This window comes from Coregonus lavaretus (genome assembly GCF_964263955.1).
Source record: "Coregonus lavaretus genome assembly, chromosome: 23".
NCBI classification, from domain to species: Eukaryota; Metazoa; Chordata; class Actinopteri; order Salmoniformes; family Salmonidae; genus Coregonus; species Coregonus lavaretus.
Window position 1 is genome coordinate 14151425 of NC_140010.1, and position 16294 is coordinate 14167718.

The window sequence follows — 16294 nt, forward strand, 5'->3', positions numbered from 1 at the left end:
GTGCTTTGGTGTCACACAGCCTCCTCCCTTCTCTTGTCCCAAATCCTCTATCACACCTAACAACTCTCACCCCATGACCTGGGACTAAGGGAGTGGGTTGGTCCAAGGTGATGGCAGCCAACTAATCACCCAAAGCTGATGTTGAATAAGTGACAAATGGCTATAGCTGGGCCGGTCTCTGTCAGTCTGTTACGTTGGGTCTGCACCAGGCGCCAGAGATGGGGGGTGGCAATAATTGGGGAGCAATCTAGGACGTTATTTCAGGTTGATTAGGCTGCCATGGTTAACGCAGCAAAGCCTATAAAACATGGCAGCAGAGTATGGTGATTGTGGAAGGAGGGGGCAGGAGTCTCACGTCCCTTACAGTGTGGCTTTGTCCATCAGCCTGGTTTGTGTGGTGCTCTGCCATATAAAGGACCAGCCTGTTTTTTTTTTTGCACTCTCCTTTGTGAATGCCTTGCTCTTTTTAGTGGACCACTAGGTGCCAGGCAGCAGAATGTCCCCTTTCAGAACTGATTCAAGGCAAATGCAATGCTAAACTCCATTATGACCACTGGAGTGCATTCCAATGGTATCTTACCACAGCCAGGGAACTGAACCTAGAACAGAAAAGGAGATCTGGCTTGATGGAGGAAAGAAAAGGAGCAAAGCTGCTGAATACTGTGAGAGGCACAGTGGGATGGAGAGAAGTGTTATAGACCACAAGCCTCAGGGAGCATCGGCGTGTGGATTTAACAGATTTTTTATTTAACCAGGCAAGTCAGTTAAGAACAAATTCTTATTTACAATGACGGCCTACACCGGGCCAATTGTGAGCCACCCTATGGGACTCCCTGGAATCTAAGCATTGTCTGTAGTGACACCTCTAGCACTGAGATGCAGTGCCTTAGACCACTGCACCACTCGAGACTGACAAACCAAAGAGGAGAAGACTCAATAACATTTAGGTGTTGGCGCACATTTATTTTTTATTTTTTTACTGGTGGTATGGGCAAGTGTGACACCGGAATTAATGTCTTGGACACCAATAGTTTGTATTGACTAACTTATTTTCAGCACCAAGAACACATGCACTTAACTTGCTTTCGGTAGTCCCTGATTCAATTGCATGAAGTGTCCTTCAATTTTGGTAGCTAGACTTAGATCATAAAATACATTTGTGCTGGTTCAGAAAAATAAAATACCAATAGAAGCAAATTTAACAATTCAAAATTCAACACAAATAAAAAACTGGTCAGTTCAAACAAGGCCACAAGCCTGCTGGTGGTTTAAGGAGTAGCCTACAGATTGACCTACTGTTCTCAACCACAGCCCTTGAGTCCAGTCCAGAGGTACATGAGGACAGTCCATAGACCAGTCAAGCTGCTCTGCTGTGGACTAGAGCGCTCCTCTCCCTCGGCGTGTCTCTGATTGAGTGGGGGGGGGGACATTAGTCGTCAGAGTCTGTGTCATGGCGCCGCCTGTGGCTTTGTGTCGGAGCAGCATGGGCTGCCTTGTAGCTGGCACGGTGACGGGGGACAGGGGACCCCCTGTCGGAGGAGTGTGTGTCATGCCTCTGCTGGCGTCGTTGGGAGGATGGGGGGTGGCGCTCACCCTTTGGTCCCCCCCTTGAATGGCTGTCATGGTGTCTGGCTCCAGTCTGACTGAGGCATGATGGATTATGATGATGGTGGTCCTTTCTGCGCCTGAGGAGTAAAGAAACACACACACAAACAATCAATGATTGGGACTAATAGGCGGGGGTCGAAGTAAGCTGATGTGACAGCTGGCTGAGGAAGATAAATCAGGGATACACTGAATGTTATGATACAAACCATTGCCTCATCTATAAAGGATGATAACTATCTGGGTTCCATAGGAGAATAATAAATAAGGCCCGCCCCCAAACAAGATAAGCATGACATGGCCTGGATGATGCATTCACTCAGTTCAAAATCAACCCTACACCTTGTTTTACATTTATAAGACTCTTCCTGTTGCTAAACATCCCAAGCCTCCTTTTTTAATCAGTCCTGTATTACCACAGAATAAGGCAGCTGGACACATTAACTGACACATCCCTAGTAAGGGTACAACCTGTTCAATATTTCGACCAAGCATACAAAGTCTAATGGTTGACGGAACATTAGCAGTTTGGCAAAAACTCAGCTTTTGAGATGGAACCAAAAACCAGCTCTTCAACAGTGATTTAGCACCCTCTAGTGCTAAAGCCAATAAGCCTTGTAACGTTATTGGGACATTGGTGTTCGGTTTTCTTGTGATTTTATCAGTTTAAAAAAGGAAAGGCAAAGATAACATGACATACAAGTGACCTGCAGATCTAACGGGGACAAACAACACGTTAACCTTTTGTCATCGTCCGAATCGGAGGAGGAGGAAGAGTCTCTTCTCTGCCTTTTCTTCTTCTTTTTCTTCTCTTTTTTGCTCTTCTTTTCCTTCTTCTTTTTGCTGCTCTCATGTCTATGACGAGAAAGTATAACGGACAAGTCTTTTGAGTATATATATATATTTTTGCCAGTAATCGGAAGAAATTTACCTCAGAGAATCGTTTGTCAACACAATATGTGATGAATAACACATTACCTTTGATCCACATCCTGTTTCTCTGTGTTCTCAGATGTTTTTCTGGCAGAGGCTTCCTGGTTTCCAGACTTCCCTTCTGTTTTATGGTGCTGTGAAAACAATGCTCTCCATTATGACCATAATCATGTAACATCTAACATGACTATTACAGAATCAATTCCCAAGTGGTATCAATCATGTTTTAAAAATATGTAGCTAATACAAATGGATTAACACCCAGAGAGCATGAAAATAAACTTACTGTAAAGACTGACAAGCCGATTTTGGCAGCTTCCTTCTCCTGTTGGGAGAACACCATTTTCCGTGACGTTGCACTGGTAACAGAAAACATACTCATAGTTACTCAACTACTACACTCCGATCCATTATGGGAAGCACTGTTTTTTCCACTTGAATTTCAAGGGGATACTCTGCCATGGACTCATCTACGCTGCTACAAAAGTCTAAACAAGAGTGAAGAGAGACCTGAGAGAATGCTTAGAAGGCATGGGAAAAAATCTCTAAACTGAGGTTTCCAGAGGGCGGCAGGTAGCCTAATGGTTAGAAAGTTGGGCCAGTAATCAAAAGATTGTGGGTTCGAATCCACAAGCAAACTAGGTGAAAAATATGCCGATGTACCCTTGAGCAAGGCACTTAACCCTAATTGCTCCTGTAAGTTTCTCTGGATGAGTGTCTACTAAATGACAAAAAATTAAAATGAGGATACACAAACAACTCAAAAACCTTTCATCCCTTCTTGATGAGAAGTCTCCTACAGTATCAACCCAGCTTTAAAACAGAATTTGAGCAACAACCACTTTTGCAAACAGTTCAGAGTCAGTTACCCGGAGCTTCCAAGGCCAGAGACTCGGTCCACATCTCTGTCCTCAGCTTCCGTATCCTCCCTCCTGCACACATCTGCAAGGTCCTGTTGGGCACATTGGAATCAGCATTACAAAAGCAATCCTGTATTCATCCTTAAGATGTATGATCAAATATAATTAGAAATGGCTTCTCCTTGCTTTTTGGGATCTAGGCTAGTTACGGTAAATCACTTTGTAACAACTGCTAAAAAAATCTAAATAAATGATATTGAAACTAAATTAAATGTTATCTTCCCTGGTCTAATGCAGTTGCGATACTATAAAATTAAGACATGATTATAATCCAAACAATACTAAGACTTGTGTAAACAAAAAGCACATAATATAAATGTGTCTCAAAAACACTATGAAGGCAAAAAAGCACCTCTTTGGTCAGGCCAGTTGGTTGTCTCTTTATATTCTTGTGGCCTCTGAAAATAAAGAATAAGACATTTTAGTTTGACATTTTACACTAATATTTCTGTAAGGTAGTTGTTCCTGTGTGATGTTCCACTTACAGGGCAGCCAGGAGTGCCTCTTGCTCTGCTGCCTTCACAGCAGCAAGCTCCTCTTCTCTTGACATAGGTTTAACACCGCCTTTTTTGTCTTTGGCATACCAAGTCAGATCTTTGCCTTTCTGCCACCGCCCCACTGGTGCCATAAGAGAGTTCCCTGGGGATGAAACAATAGCAGGGATGTAAATATACTCCAAATGCATGCATGCCCAAATCAGAGACATGGCTAAGTAATAAAGTTACATAAAGAAGTGATTGCCATAACTATTCTTCTCCAGGTTGATATCTAAAATCAAAGAGTTTGCAACGATGCAAACGTTGCAGTGTTGAATACACCCCTCTCCTGCTGGCTGCACAGTGTAAAATCATTGATAGTTATCGTTCGTGACCAGTGTATTAATTTGGATAAAATGTTGATAAAATCTCAAATTGTACAATATTTTAAATTAGTCAATTCAACTATAATGGCTCCTTCATGTATATCATATAGCAAGCCATATCTGTACGCAGACTAGCTACGTAGCATAATTGCATTCCCTGACCAGCTGCAATCGAGTGTGCGTGGCCGCTCTCCTTGGTTAGCATAGTCAATTGTGTGCACTTGGTTTTATCTTAATCTCAAATTCACCATTCCAACATAGCTAGCTAGGTAAAAAAAAAACATTCAAGGTACAAAGTACATTCAAGGCAGAAAATCTGAGTTGTTGACAAGCAATGCAACGTTAATGAGGGACTGACTACACTAAGGGAAAAGGTAAGAACGTGGCACTCGTGAAGAAATGTTTCCAGGCTAACAACGTATTGCGATCTTACGGTAACGTTAGCTAGCTTCATTGTCGATTCTTATAACTTGCTAAGTAGCTACCTACTGTATCTAGTTTCATCTAGAAAGTAGCTAGCTAATTACTTACTAGAAAAACGTTGGACCGAATTATCAGTTGGCTAGTCGCCCTGCTATGTATTCGCAAAGAAGCGAATCGTTAGCTACTACAGTAGACAGACAAAGGTCATGGATGGATGCCCATTTTACTCCACTTACCGAGGTAGTTTTCCCTGTGTTTATCGCCTTTCACGTCATCCCAGTTGAATTGGTCTTGCCCTCCCCTTACACCCCCAGATCTCGAGGCACCAAACATTATTTTAGCGTTGGATAAAGACGATGAAAGCGTTGTTTACACGTTAGGCCCTCTCGACTAATGATGTCCATCCGGGGAGTTTCCTTCTGGTTTTTCTCTCCCACGTCCGTTTACGAAGAGATAGCTAGCACTTAGATGATATAACAAGCGATGGTTCGAAGCATGGAGAGTAACCTTTTCCGTGTTTTGAATAAACGAAGTTAGCTTGATTAAAACGTTGAAAAACTCAGAACGAAAACCACACCGTTGCTAACCGTTCTGTCTCGCGCGTTTGTGCGCTGATCATCTGCAAGCAAATAGCTCTTTAGTTGGGGGCGTTCATTACGCACAGTTCGTAATGCTGAATCTACAACCACTGTAAAATACTCATGAAGCAATTCGACTGTAATTATATTATATATCTGCTTTTTGCATTGGTTTGGTTGTAGATTTTCAAACGGTCTGTGTATCGCGCGCGGAAATACCACCGCCTTTTCACTTTGAATGTACTCCACTGAGGTATACACACTGTTATATGAACGATGTACTCTCGTTTATTTGGATCGTGATGATGACGTCGAAACAAATCTATGTAATGGCTCTCACGCGGAATGTAGACAGAAAAGGGAGAAGACCACTAAGGTATACTAAGTACGGAAAAGACGCCTTGGAGACATTATTGAGATCTTCAACCGCAGTCATTGTAGATGTATACGAGGTATTTATCCAGGCTCTTCTCAGGTAGGATGATCATATATTATTTTGACCGCTAGTCTATTAAATATTTCTCAATAGCCCTGCTGTTTTTCTTTATCATCACCTGAAGCGAACCAGTCTGTCACACAGGTCATAAGCATTGGTCAATCCGTGTTCAAGGCATTATTCTGTACCCAGGAAATATCACTTATTTACTGTAAAATGTGGATACCAAAAGGCTTTAAATATAAGGTCAGGTGTCCTTCACCTTAAAAACACAAAAATATGGATCTTGAGAGGAAATGTTATGAATTTTTAACACTTTTTTCTTCTTCAGTGGATGTAGGCGTTTTGCCATGACCCCGGGTGTTATTCATCAAATTCCACGAGAAAAATAAGCCATAAAATATTCAATCTTTCTTAATTATTTTATAATAATAATCATAATAATAATATTATTATTATTAATTCTTTTATAGTCCTAGTTAAATTGTCTTTCATCAATAGCGTTTTTTTCATAATTGTTGTATTTATTATAATTGTATTTAAGATTTTCTGATATCACTTTCCACCCTGTTAATTTGTTGTAATTCTCTATTTAAGAAAACAACCCCTTCCTACAATGACACCACATTCAGGAACTGTCATAACTTCTTTGGTGGGAAAACAATGGTGCAAAGCTAAATAAATATAAACACTGTTTTATCTATTTTTCCCTGTTTCATGTTAGTCTGTATGTCCCAGTCATACATTTCCACACTGTTAGGCTAAATTATAGAGAAAATAAACCAATGATGTTTGATAGAGAAGTTAAAATCCTTTAAAAATGTTCACCATTATGCTAGCTCAATCTTGCTCACTCACAGAGCTATGGCTAATTTAGGCTCCAAATTTCCACCCTGTTAGGATTATGCACCTAACAGGTTGGAAAATACACCCCAACATTTTTTAAAGTGCCTGAGCTTGACCAACATGTTATTCTGTAAGTCAAACATGTCCTTTTTCTGATAGAATAAAACAACAAAAAATATATGCTTTTCCCCAAAAATGATGAGCTCCAATAGGCACCGCATAGTAGGAATGACCCAGCTGTCTAATTCTCTGTCCATTTATGTTGAAGTTGAAATGTCTTGTTTACATAATCATCATCATCTATCCCCTCCCACACAGCTAACCTGCTAGATTTAGGCTATAACATAAGTGGTACATTGCTCTATTATGGCTTGAAATCTTATCAACTTGGATGTTTCTAGAAAGCTATGAGTTTATTATAGGGGACAATATGGGGAGAAAAGGAAAACTGATTTTTAGTACAGATTGGACCTGTTTTGGCAGCTTTTGTCTACTTACTGTTGAATGGGGGACATTTTTTTGGCCTCATTTTAACCGCATAGAATAGGGATGGAAGACCTTTTTAGGTAAGAACCTTCTCATGCAATATGGTTTAGAATCGGGGATAGGCAACTTTGATGGGGGTGGGGGCCACCAAAAATCTGAACTCATCATGGGGGGCCGTAGTGGCTTGATTGTATGTGTACCCACATCCATACCCACACATGCATTCAGAGGTGTCCCTAGCATTTTTGGGGCCGTAAACTGTCCGCAAGGCTAATTTACCAATCTAAAAATGTTAGTTTTTGACATGGGCTAATTGAGTGACTGTCAGTGAACGATATATCAAAAGAAAAACTGCTGAAATACCACATTTCGAAATTGTACCTTGTGTATTCTACTTTTCTAACTCTCAACATAAATTTTTTGCTTTTTGTCTTTGGAAATTGATCTGCGGGCCTACAAAAGGGGGCCCGTGGGCCGCCAATTGCCCATCCCTGGTTTAGATTAAAGTTAAACATATCCTCCCTTAGGTTCCACGTGTGTAGGCTATACATACACTATATATACAAAAGTATGTGGACACCCCTTTACATTTGTGGATTTGGCTATTTCAGCCACACCTGTTGCTGATTGGTGTATAAAATCGAGCACAAAGCCATGCAATCTCCATAGACAAACATTGGCAGTAGAATTGCCTTACTGAAGAGCTCAGTGACTTTCAATGTGGCACTGTCATAGGATGCCACCTTTCCAACAAGTCAGTTTGTAAAATGTATGCCCTGCTAGAGCTGCCCCCGTCAACTGTAAGTGCTGTTATTGTGAAGTGGAAACGTCTAGGAGCAACAATTGCTTAGCTGCGAAGTGGTAGGCCACACAAGCTCACAGAACGGGACCGCCGAGTGCTGTAGCGCGTAAAAATCGTCTGTCCTCGGTTGCAACACTGACTACTGAGTTCCAAACTGCCTCTGGAAGCAACGTCAGCACAAAAACCTTTCGTCGGGAGCTTCATGAAATGGGTTTCCATGGCTAAGCAGCCACACAGAAGCCTAAGATCACTGTGCGCAATGCCAAGCGTCGGCTGTAGTGGTGTAAAGCTCACCGCCATTGGACTCTGGAGCAGTGAAAACGCGTTCTCTGGAGTGATGAATCAAGCTTCACCGTCTGGCAGTCTGGGAAGAATCTGGGTTTGGCGGATGCCAGGAGAACGCTACCTGCCCGAATGCATAGTGCCAACTCAGCATACAATGACATTCTAGACGATTCTGTGCTTCCAACTTTGTGGCAACAGTTTGGGGAAGTCCCTTTACTGTTTTAGCATGACAATGCCCCCGTGCACAAAGCAAGGTCCATACAGAAATGGTTTGTCGAGATTGGTGTGGAAGAACTTGACTGGCCTACACAGAGCCCTGACCTCAACCCCATCGAACACCTTTTGGGATGAATTGGAACGCCGACTACGAGCCAGGCCTAATCGCCCAACATCAGTGCCCAACCTCACTAATGCTCTTGTGGTTGAATAGAAGCAAGTCCACGCAGCAATGTTCCAACATCTAGTGGATAGCCTTCCCAGAAGAGTGGAGGCCGTTATAGCAGCAAAGGGGGGACCAACTCAATAATGCCATGATTTTGAAATGAGATGTTTGACAAGCAGATGTCCACATACTTTTGGTCATGTAGTGTATCTTACCTGACTTAGCACTTTGTTATCGCAGGCTGCAGCGGATTAGAAAACCCACTAATCAGTAGCAGCCTAATGAAATTAGGAGCCAACTGAATTCACATGATGAAAGGTTGGTCACTGTCTGGCAAAGATCGATCACATGCTGTGGAACAGTGGAAAGCATATATAAGGGTTAACCTAAAGTAAACCTAATGCCAAATCTGTAATGGCATGCAGAGCAACGTTTCCTGTAACCAATTCAATTAGCTTTATACCGTGCCTGCAGTCGGCTCACATGCTCCTCGTTTTCTGTAACACATAGGCTGTGTTTACACAGGCAGCCCAATTCTGATATTTCTTTCACTCATTTGTCTTTTGACCAATCAGATCTGAAAAATATCTGATGTGAAAAGATCTGATGTGATTGGGCAAAATACCAATTAGTGGAAACAATATCAGAATTGGGCTGCCTGTGTAGACGTAGCCTATAGCCAATTTTTCTGTCATGTTTGAAAAGTGGTGCCTTTATATGTTAGGGACATCTTATAGGCTTGGCCTGTGTATGGTGTCATTGTAGACCCCATTTTTTTTGAATATTTGCTGTACAGGCTAACTTGTCACCTTCTCTTGAATTATAAAATTTCTGGCTGGTATTCTGACTGCAAGGAAGAGAAAGTTAGATCTAAACATAGCTAGATGCGGTTACTTATTAGGCAATGGAAATTTGACTGGATATAGCCTAAACCACTCTTATAGTCTATTTTCTGTTCACATGTTTTTGTGACAACAGTCTGACCCTCTGCATCCCAGCGTCAACTCCATGACTGATTCTGACATGGAAAGGAGCTGTGAATTGGTTTGTGGTTTAAACATTCAAGAGGCGGTGGAGAATGAATGCCTCTGTCACCAGCAGCTGTCAGGAAAAACCTCAGTGCATGTAGCAAATCTTTTTTGCAGGGGATGAGCTCAGGTCTGATTAGCCTATTACACGAGATAATAAAAAAATGAATGGAAATTAGCTCATATGGAATCATAGGCTACATGGCTACTATAACAAACTCCTTTTTCTGCAGACAACTCTAGTTCCTTTAAATTAGCATCTATAGATTTATACGGAGGAGGCAGCACTTAAGTAAAGTATGTCACATCATCCGCATGGAGTGTCTTATTTTTGGACATCTACCCAAACCCACTGATACATGACTTTTCAGTAAGTAGCTTAAAACAGTATAGCCTAGCAATGTATAAATGACATGGTCGTTGAAGGTGCAATGCTATTTTGTGGAATGAAGAGGCATTTGTCATTTATGAAAAAGGCTTTTTAGGTCTAGATGTGTTTGCAGTGTTTAATAATAATGAAGTAGACTGTTGTACGATAGATCATTTCTCACCTGACTGTATTTTGTGTTTTGCATGATTAGTTTATCATTTCCATAGCCTAGAGACAACTGAAAGAAGCAGGCATTATCTAGGCTATGTCACGAGCTGCTGGACAGGGTTTAGGCTACCGTGTAACTTACTGAGAGGTGATTGGAGGGAGCAGCGATTTAGTTCCCTATGTTTGTACAGTGCTCAGTCTGCTCCCACACACACCACATAGACTGACACACCCGGCTCCAGTATATAATAGTGCTGCTCATTCACTTGCCAATCCAGTCCGCTCACATCCTGCTGCTCTCCCTCACTCACACATCTACTGAAAGTGACTGAAGGTAAGGAGGAAGAGGGACTTTAGCCTATATATATGATCTAGCCTATATGGCTAACAACTAAAGATAATTATGTAATAGGATAGGTTTATAGGCTAGGGCAGAAGAAATATGATTGTAAAGCTGTTTTATTGACTTGTTTTAACTAATTTCAAAATAGTCTTATCATTACTATTATCACTGTCATTATCTCTATAGTTGACCTGGCTGTGTTGACTCGGCTGATGGTTTGTAGTACACAAGCTAAATTTAAAATAAAATAAATCCACGGTATGTGGCTGTTCCTCTTTCAGATTGTACTAGTTTCAGTTTAGGTCTAGACCTATTAGTATAACATTTGCTGAGCATGTCTGAATTGGACAACACAGTACAAAAATAGCCTAGGCTACATCATAAGAAACAAGTAAACATTTAGCCTAGGATCATACTGATTTAGTCTTTTTAAATGTATTTGCTGGTAAGAAGTCATTGCAGACAGTGTACTGAAAGCACTTATGCCTTGCAATCAGAAGCAGCAGGGTAATTTTAGGCTCTCCAATTAGTAGATTGTTCCATGGTGGTGCCGTGGTAACGGCCTAATGGGACTTAATAACCACTCTAGCTGTGTTGGTCCTACTAGTCTTGTTGGAACATGTTCTGATTGCATAGGACGTTTACTACAGAATCACCTTCTGAATTTCTTTTTTCAAAAGGCAATTAATCTGTTTGTTCCATGTTTTGTGGAATACTTGGTTCGTCATATCCATTTCATATTCATCCCTTAGACCTATTGTGTATTCTTTAGACCAGGTATATTACACCTACCCTTGTACTACAGGTGAACCATTTATGTAAGCTCACAAGATCAGTGTGGTAGTACCAGCCTATACTACACTAACTGTCAGATCTATTTCAATATAGGCTACTTGAGATTGTACCAGTTTCATGTGAGTAAAAGAAAGGCCTAGCTGTTTCTCCTCATGACACCAGTTGCAACCATTTGTATAAAATGATCTTTCCATCTGGTTAACCACCACACCCTGTGCAGTGAGGAATTCCAGACTGTGTGTGTGTTTTCTTCTTCTCTTCTCCTCTAACCCTCTGTCTCTTCTTCTCTCCTCCTCTCCCCCAGCTATGGCAGGACCTAGGCCAGTGGTGCTGAGTGGCCCGTCGGGGGCTGGGAAGAGCACGCTGCTCAAAAAGCTGCTCAAGGAGTACGAGGGCATCTTTGGCTTCAGCGTCTCACGTAAGTGTCCTCTGCTCCAGTCCCATGTTAACTGTGTATAATGTCAGGGAGGTGTCAGTTACAGAAATAAGATATCCAATTGTGTGCTCTCATCCCTCAGATACAACAAGGAGCCCTCGTCCTGGTGAAGAGAATGGTAAAGGTAGGTAGGGTTTTTAAACTCCCAAGATAGACAATCTTGCTACAAATCCTCCTGCTACATCTCTTTAATTAGCTTTAACCACCTATGCTGTCCCCTGTGTCCTATTGTTTTCAACAACCAACCTTTTAACATGAAACTGTTTTGTTGTGTTTCAGATTATCATTATGTTACAAGGGAGTATATGCAGGCCAGCATCGACAAAGGGGAGTTCATTGAGAGCGCAGTGTTTTCAGGAAACATGTACGGGACGAGCAAGGCCTCCGTGCAGGCCGTCAAGGACAAGAACCTGATCTGCGTCCTGGACATCGACATGCAGGGCGTGAGGGCGGTCAAGACGACAGACCTCAACCCCATCTACGTCTTCATCCAACCTCCGTCCATGAACATCCTGGTGAGAGACAGGCAGCATTATAAAACTGTTTACCAGGGCCACTTTTGTCACGTTTTACTTTGAAAGACTTGATATACCATATTGAATGTTATTGTTTATAAACGTGTAATATGGTTATAAACCTATATTAACTCCTCTATCAGTCTGGGATTGTGATCCAAAGCTAAACACCCATGACTTCATTAATCTTCTTCTGTCATTTGTAATTTTAGGAGAAACGTTTAAGAGACAGAAAGACTGAGTCAGAGGAGAGCCTCCAGAAACGTTTGCATGCTGCTCAGGTGGACATGGTGATAAGTGAGTCTGATTCTGGAGAGACTTTGGGCTAAAACAGAGTTGTATGTTTATACACTGCTCAAAAAAATTAAGGGAACACTAAAATAACACATCCTAGATCTGAATGAATGAAATAATCTTATTAAATACTTTTTTCTTTACATAGTTGAATGTGCTGACAACAGAATCACACAAAAATTATCAATGGAAATCAAATTTATCAACCCATGGAGGTCTGGATTTGGAGTCACCCTCAAAATTAAAGTGGAAAACCACACTACAGGCTGAACCAACTTTGATGTAATGTCCTTAAAAGAAGTCTAAATGAGGCTCAGTAGTGTGTGTGGCCTCCACGTGCCTGTATGACCTCCCTACAACGCCTGGGCATGCTCCTGATGAGGTGACGGATGGTCTCCTGAGGGATCTCCTCCCAGACCTGGACTAAAGCATCCGCCAACTCCTGGACAGTCTGTGGTGCAACGTGGCATTGGTGGATGGAGCGAGACATGATGTCCCAGATGTGCTCAATTGGATTCAGGTCTGGGGAACGGGCGGGCCAGTCCATAGCATCAATGCCTTCCTCTTGCAGGAACTGCTGACACACTCCAGCCACATGAGGTCTAGCATTGTCTTGCATTAGGAGGAACCCAGGGCCAACCGCACCAGCATATGGTCTCACAAGGGGTCTGAGGATCTCATCTCGGTACCTAATGGCAGTCAGGCTACCTCTGGCGAGCACATGGAGGGCTGTGCGGCCCCCCAAAGAAATGCCACCCCACACCATGACTGACCCACCGCCAAACCGGTCATGCTGGAGGATGTTGCAGGCAGCAGAACGTTCTCCACGGCGTCTCCAGACTCTGTCACGCCTGTCACGTGCTCAGTGTGAACCTGCTTTCATCTGTGAAGAGCACAGGGTGCCTGTGGCGAATTTGCCAATCTTGGTGTTCTCTGGCAAATGCCAAACGTCTTGCACGGTGTTGGGCTGTAAGCACAACCCCCACCTGTGGACGTCAGGCCCTCATACCACCCTCATGGAGTCTGTTTCTGACCGTTTGAGCAGACACATGCACATTTGTGGCCTGCTGGAGGTCATTTTGCAGGGCTCTGGCAGTGCTCCTCCTGCTCCTCCTTGCACAAAGGCGGAGGTAGCAGTCCTGCTGCTGGGTTGTTGCCCTCCTACGGCCTCCTCCACGTCTCCTGATGTACTGGCCTGTCTCCTGGTAGCGTCTCCATGCTCTGGACACTACGCTGACAGACACAGCAAACCTTCTTGTTACAGCTCGCATTGATGTGCCATCCTGGATGAGCTGCACTACCTGAGCCACTTGTGTGGGTTAGACTCCGTCTCATGCTACCACTAGAGTGAAAGCACCGCCAGCATTCAAAAGTGACCAAAACATCAGCCAGGAAGCATAGGAACTGAGAAGTGGCCTGTGGTCACCACCTGCAAAACCAGTCCTTTATTGGGGGTGTCTTGCTAATTGCCTATAATTTCCACCTGTTGTCTATTCCATTTGCACAACAGCATGTGAAATTTATTGTCAATCAGTGTTGCTTCCTAAGTGGACAGTTTGATTTCACAGAAGTGTGATTGACTTGGAGTTACATTGTGTTGTTTAAGTGTTCCCTTTATTTTTTTGAGCAGTGTAAATGAAATGTTGAAAAGTTGTCTAAAACTGTTTCCCCTATCTTTCAGGCAAGGATCCTGGAATATTTGACGTTGTCATTGTCAATGATAGTCTTGACGATGCCTATGGGAAGTTGAAAGACGCTCTTATTGAGGTCAGTTGGTATCGACATAGAGCTGGGTATGATGGACTGGACCATATGCACCATTTAGCTTGGTGAAAACCAATGAGTCATATAATGTGTATTGCTAAATCCTTAATAGATCTTTGTCAGTGTTGAATTTCAGAATCTCCAAAATGTCATCCTCAAACCTTCTTTCTTTCTTAAGGAAATCAAAAAAGTCCAGAAAACCAACTTGTCTTCTTAGGCGACGAGAAGCCTGACATCCATCCCAGCCATCCTGGCCACTCCTTACAAAATGGCAGCCCCTCTATTCCAATCCTGGACATTCCGTCAGATACTGGTGTGGGAAGGAACTCCAGACAACTTCTCTCGACCCTAACCACATATGGTAGCCTCTTGAGTGTGCAGGAAGATCTAGCTTATGTTTTTACATATTTGGAAGATATAGATAGGTATTAAGATGATAAAATACTGTAAATAGAGGTAGAAGTGGACTATTTTGCTGTATTTACTCATTTGGCACAAAGTTTTTGTTTTCTTATCCACAAGAAAAATACTACATTAATGGTTAACCTGTGACTGAGATGGTCCCTAATATTTTTTTCTTGTTTTATTTTATTATGAAGGCGGGGGTTACTGCATACAGGAGTTTCTGCCGCCATGTTTTTTCTTCTGTCCATTTACCAGTATTATAGCCTCAAAGCATTAACTGTATTCACTCTGCTCTTCAACAACAGAAGGCCATAATAACAAGACTCATTCCCACTAATGGCAGTGTTGTAGTACTCGAGACCACATATTGAGTGTCTCGGTCTTGTCTCAGTGTCGGATACATTTGTACTCGGTCTTAACTCAGTCTCAGACAGTGAGGACTCGTAATTTCTTCGAGACCAGCGGAGTAAAAAACTCATTATCAGCTTCCATTCAATCAGCCCATAAAACCGCCTCGCCAGGCCAAATATATACACTCCTTTCTTGAAACATGAATATCTTAACAGCCTTTATATCTGTTATCGACATGTTTGCTCGGTGGCGAACCTATAGCCTTCAGTGTGTGACAGGTCCGTGATTCTGAAAGGACAGCAACCATAATACCAGCGCACTCATGTAGGAGAGTGCACTTTTTTGTAAAACACAATATGTAGCAAGCTAAAAAAAACACGGCGCCTAACGTTAGCTAGACAGCTACACTAGCTAGCTAGGAGGATGTCATGCCATTGGAGGAGTGGGTGAGTGACTGACTTTTCCCCCGCATCGTTTTTCGGTGGCTATACACAGCTAGAGATGCAGGTGTCATTTGGTTAGCTACCAAGAACTTGAACGACTGTTATACAGTTAGCATATCTCTTTCGTTCGCAAATTCACTCTGGCTATCTACTCCGATTTCAGAGCACTCTGGTCTGAGTGTGCCAGAGCGCAGAACAACAGCTGAATTTACGAAGTGCAACACTTGCTGAATATGACCGGTGTCAGTAAACATAGGCAAAAAAAAAGTAACAGTTAGTCAAGAACGCTCTAGATAACATGTAAACAGCCTAACCAGCTCTGCTATGACGAGTAAAATGGTCAGAGTGAGGTGTTCTCTTTTGTGTCTGGAAGTAGCTAGCTAGCCAACTTTAGCCAGGTAGCTTGGGTGCTTGGTTGGGACAAGCATGCATTGGCAGGCAAGCTGCAGAAGGACAAGGGGCTACAATTCCCCATAGTTTATCAGTGCAATTTTGACAGCCAACTAGCTGAAAAAGTTTGAGAGGGTTTATCTAATGTTCCTTTGTTAGATTTTAGCTAATCTTGCTCTGGCTAGCATTAGTTGTTGATCTTGTTGTTGATGAGCATAACTGAGGGAGCGAGACCCTACCTTTTCATGGTTGTTTGAGCAATAGGACTGTAAAGTTCCCAAATGTAAGAGGACTCCCGTGGTGTTTGTATATTTGCAGAAATCCATTCAGGTGCATTTTGTGGCTTTTGGCGAATGCGTTCTAATGACCTAAAGTTGCGTTGTTGCAACTGCCTGTAAACACACAGTCCAGTTCAAAGTGAATGATGGCAGGCC

General features: G+C 42.5%; 2 protein-coding genes across 4 annotated transcripts; one reads left to right on the forward strand and one right to left on the reverse strand.

Annotated features, from left to right (window-relative positions):
• Window positions 1–726: 726 nt before the first annotated feature.
• On the reverse strand, window positions 727–5848 carry cUnh1orf35 (chromosome Un C1orf35 homolog). Of its 2 annotated transcripts, none has more exons than XM_084139511.1 (8): window positions 4980–5848; window positions 3944–4097; window positions 3811–3856; window positions 3408–3490; window positions 2825–2897; window positions 2584–2672; window positions 2347–2460; window positions 727–1685 (listed from the first exon to the last, which is right to left on the reverse strand). In XM_084139511.1, the coding sequence occupies exons 1-8, from the start codon at window positions 5074–5076 to the stop codon at window positions 1430–1432; spliced, it is 912 nt and encodes a 303-aa protein (XP_083995637.1). In that variant the 5' UTR covers window positions 5077–5848; the 3' UTR covers window positions 727–1429. The 2 variants fall into 2 exon arrangements, with proteins under 2 accessions (XP_083995637.1, XP_083995638.1); XM_084139512.1 differs by having other exon boundaries at window positions 4852–4983.
• Window positions 4612–15728, forward strand: LOC311098952 (guanylate kinase-like). Of its 2 annotated transcripts, none has more exons than XM_084139513.1 (7): window positions 4612–4694; window positions 11567–11680; window positions 11781–11822; window positions 11978–12213; window positions 12426–12510; window positions 14189–14274; window positions 14450–14572. In XM_084139513.1, the coding sequence occupies exons 2-7, from the start codon at window positions 11569–11571 to the stop codon at window positions 14486–14488; spliced, it is 600 nt and encodes a 199-aa protein (XP_083995639.1). In that variant the 5' UTR covers window positions 4612–4694; window positions 11567–11568; the 3' UTR covers window positions 14489–14572. The 2 variants fall into 2 exon arrangements, with proteins under 2 accessions (XP_083995639.1, XP_083995640.1); XM_084139514.1 differs by lacking the exon at window positions 4612–4694 and adding an exon at window positions 4714–4754 and having other exon boundaries at window positions 14450–15728.
• Window positions 15729–16294: the final 566 nt, after the last annotated feature.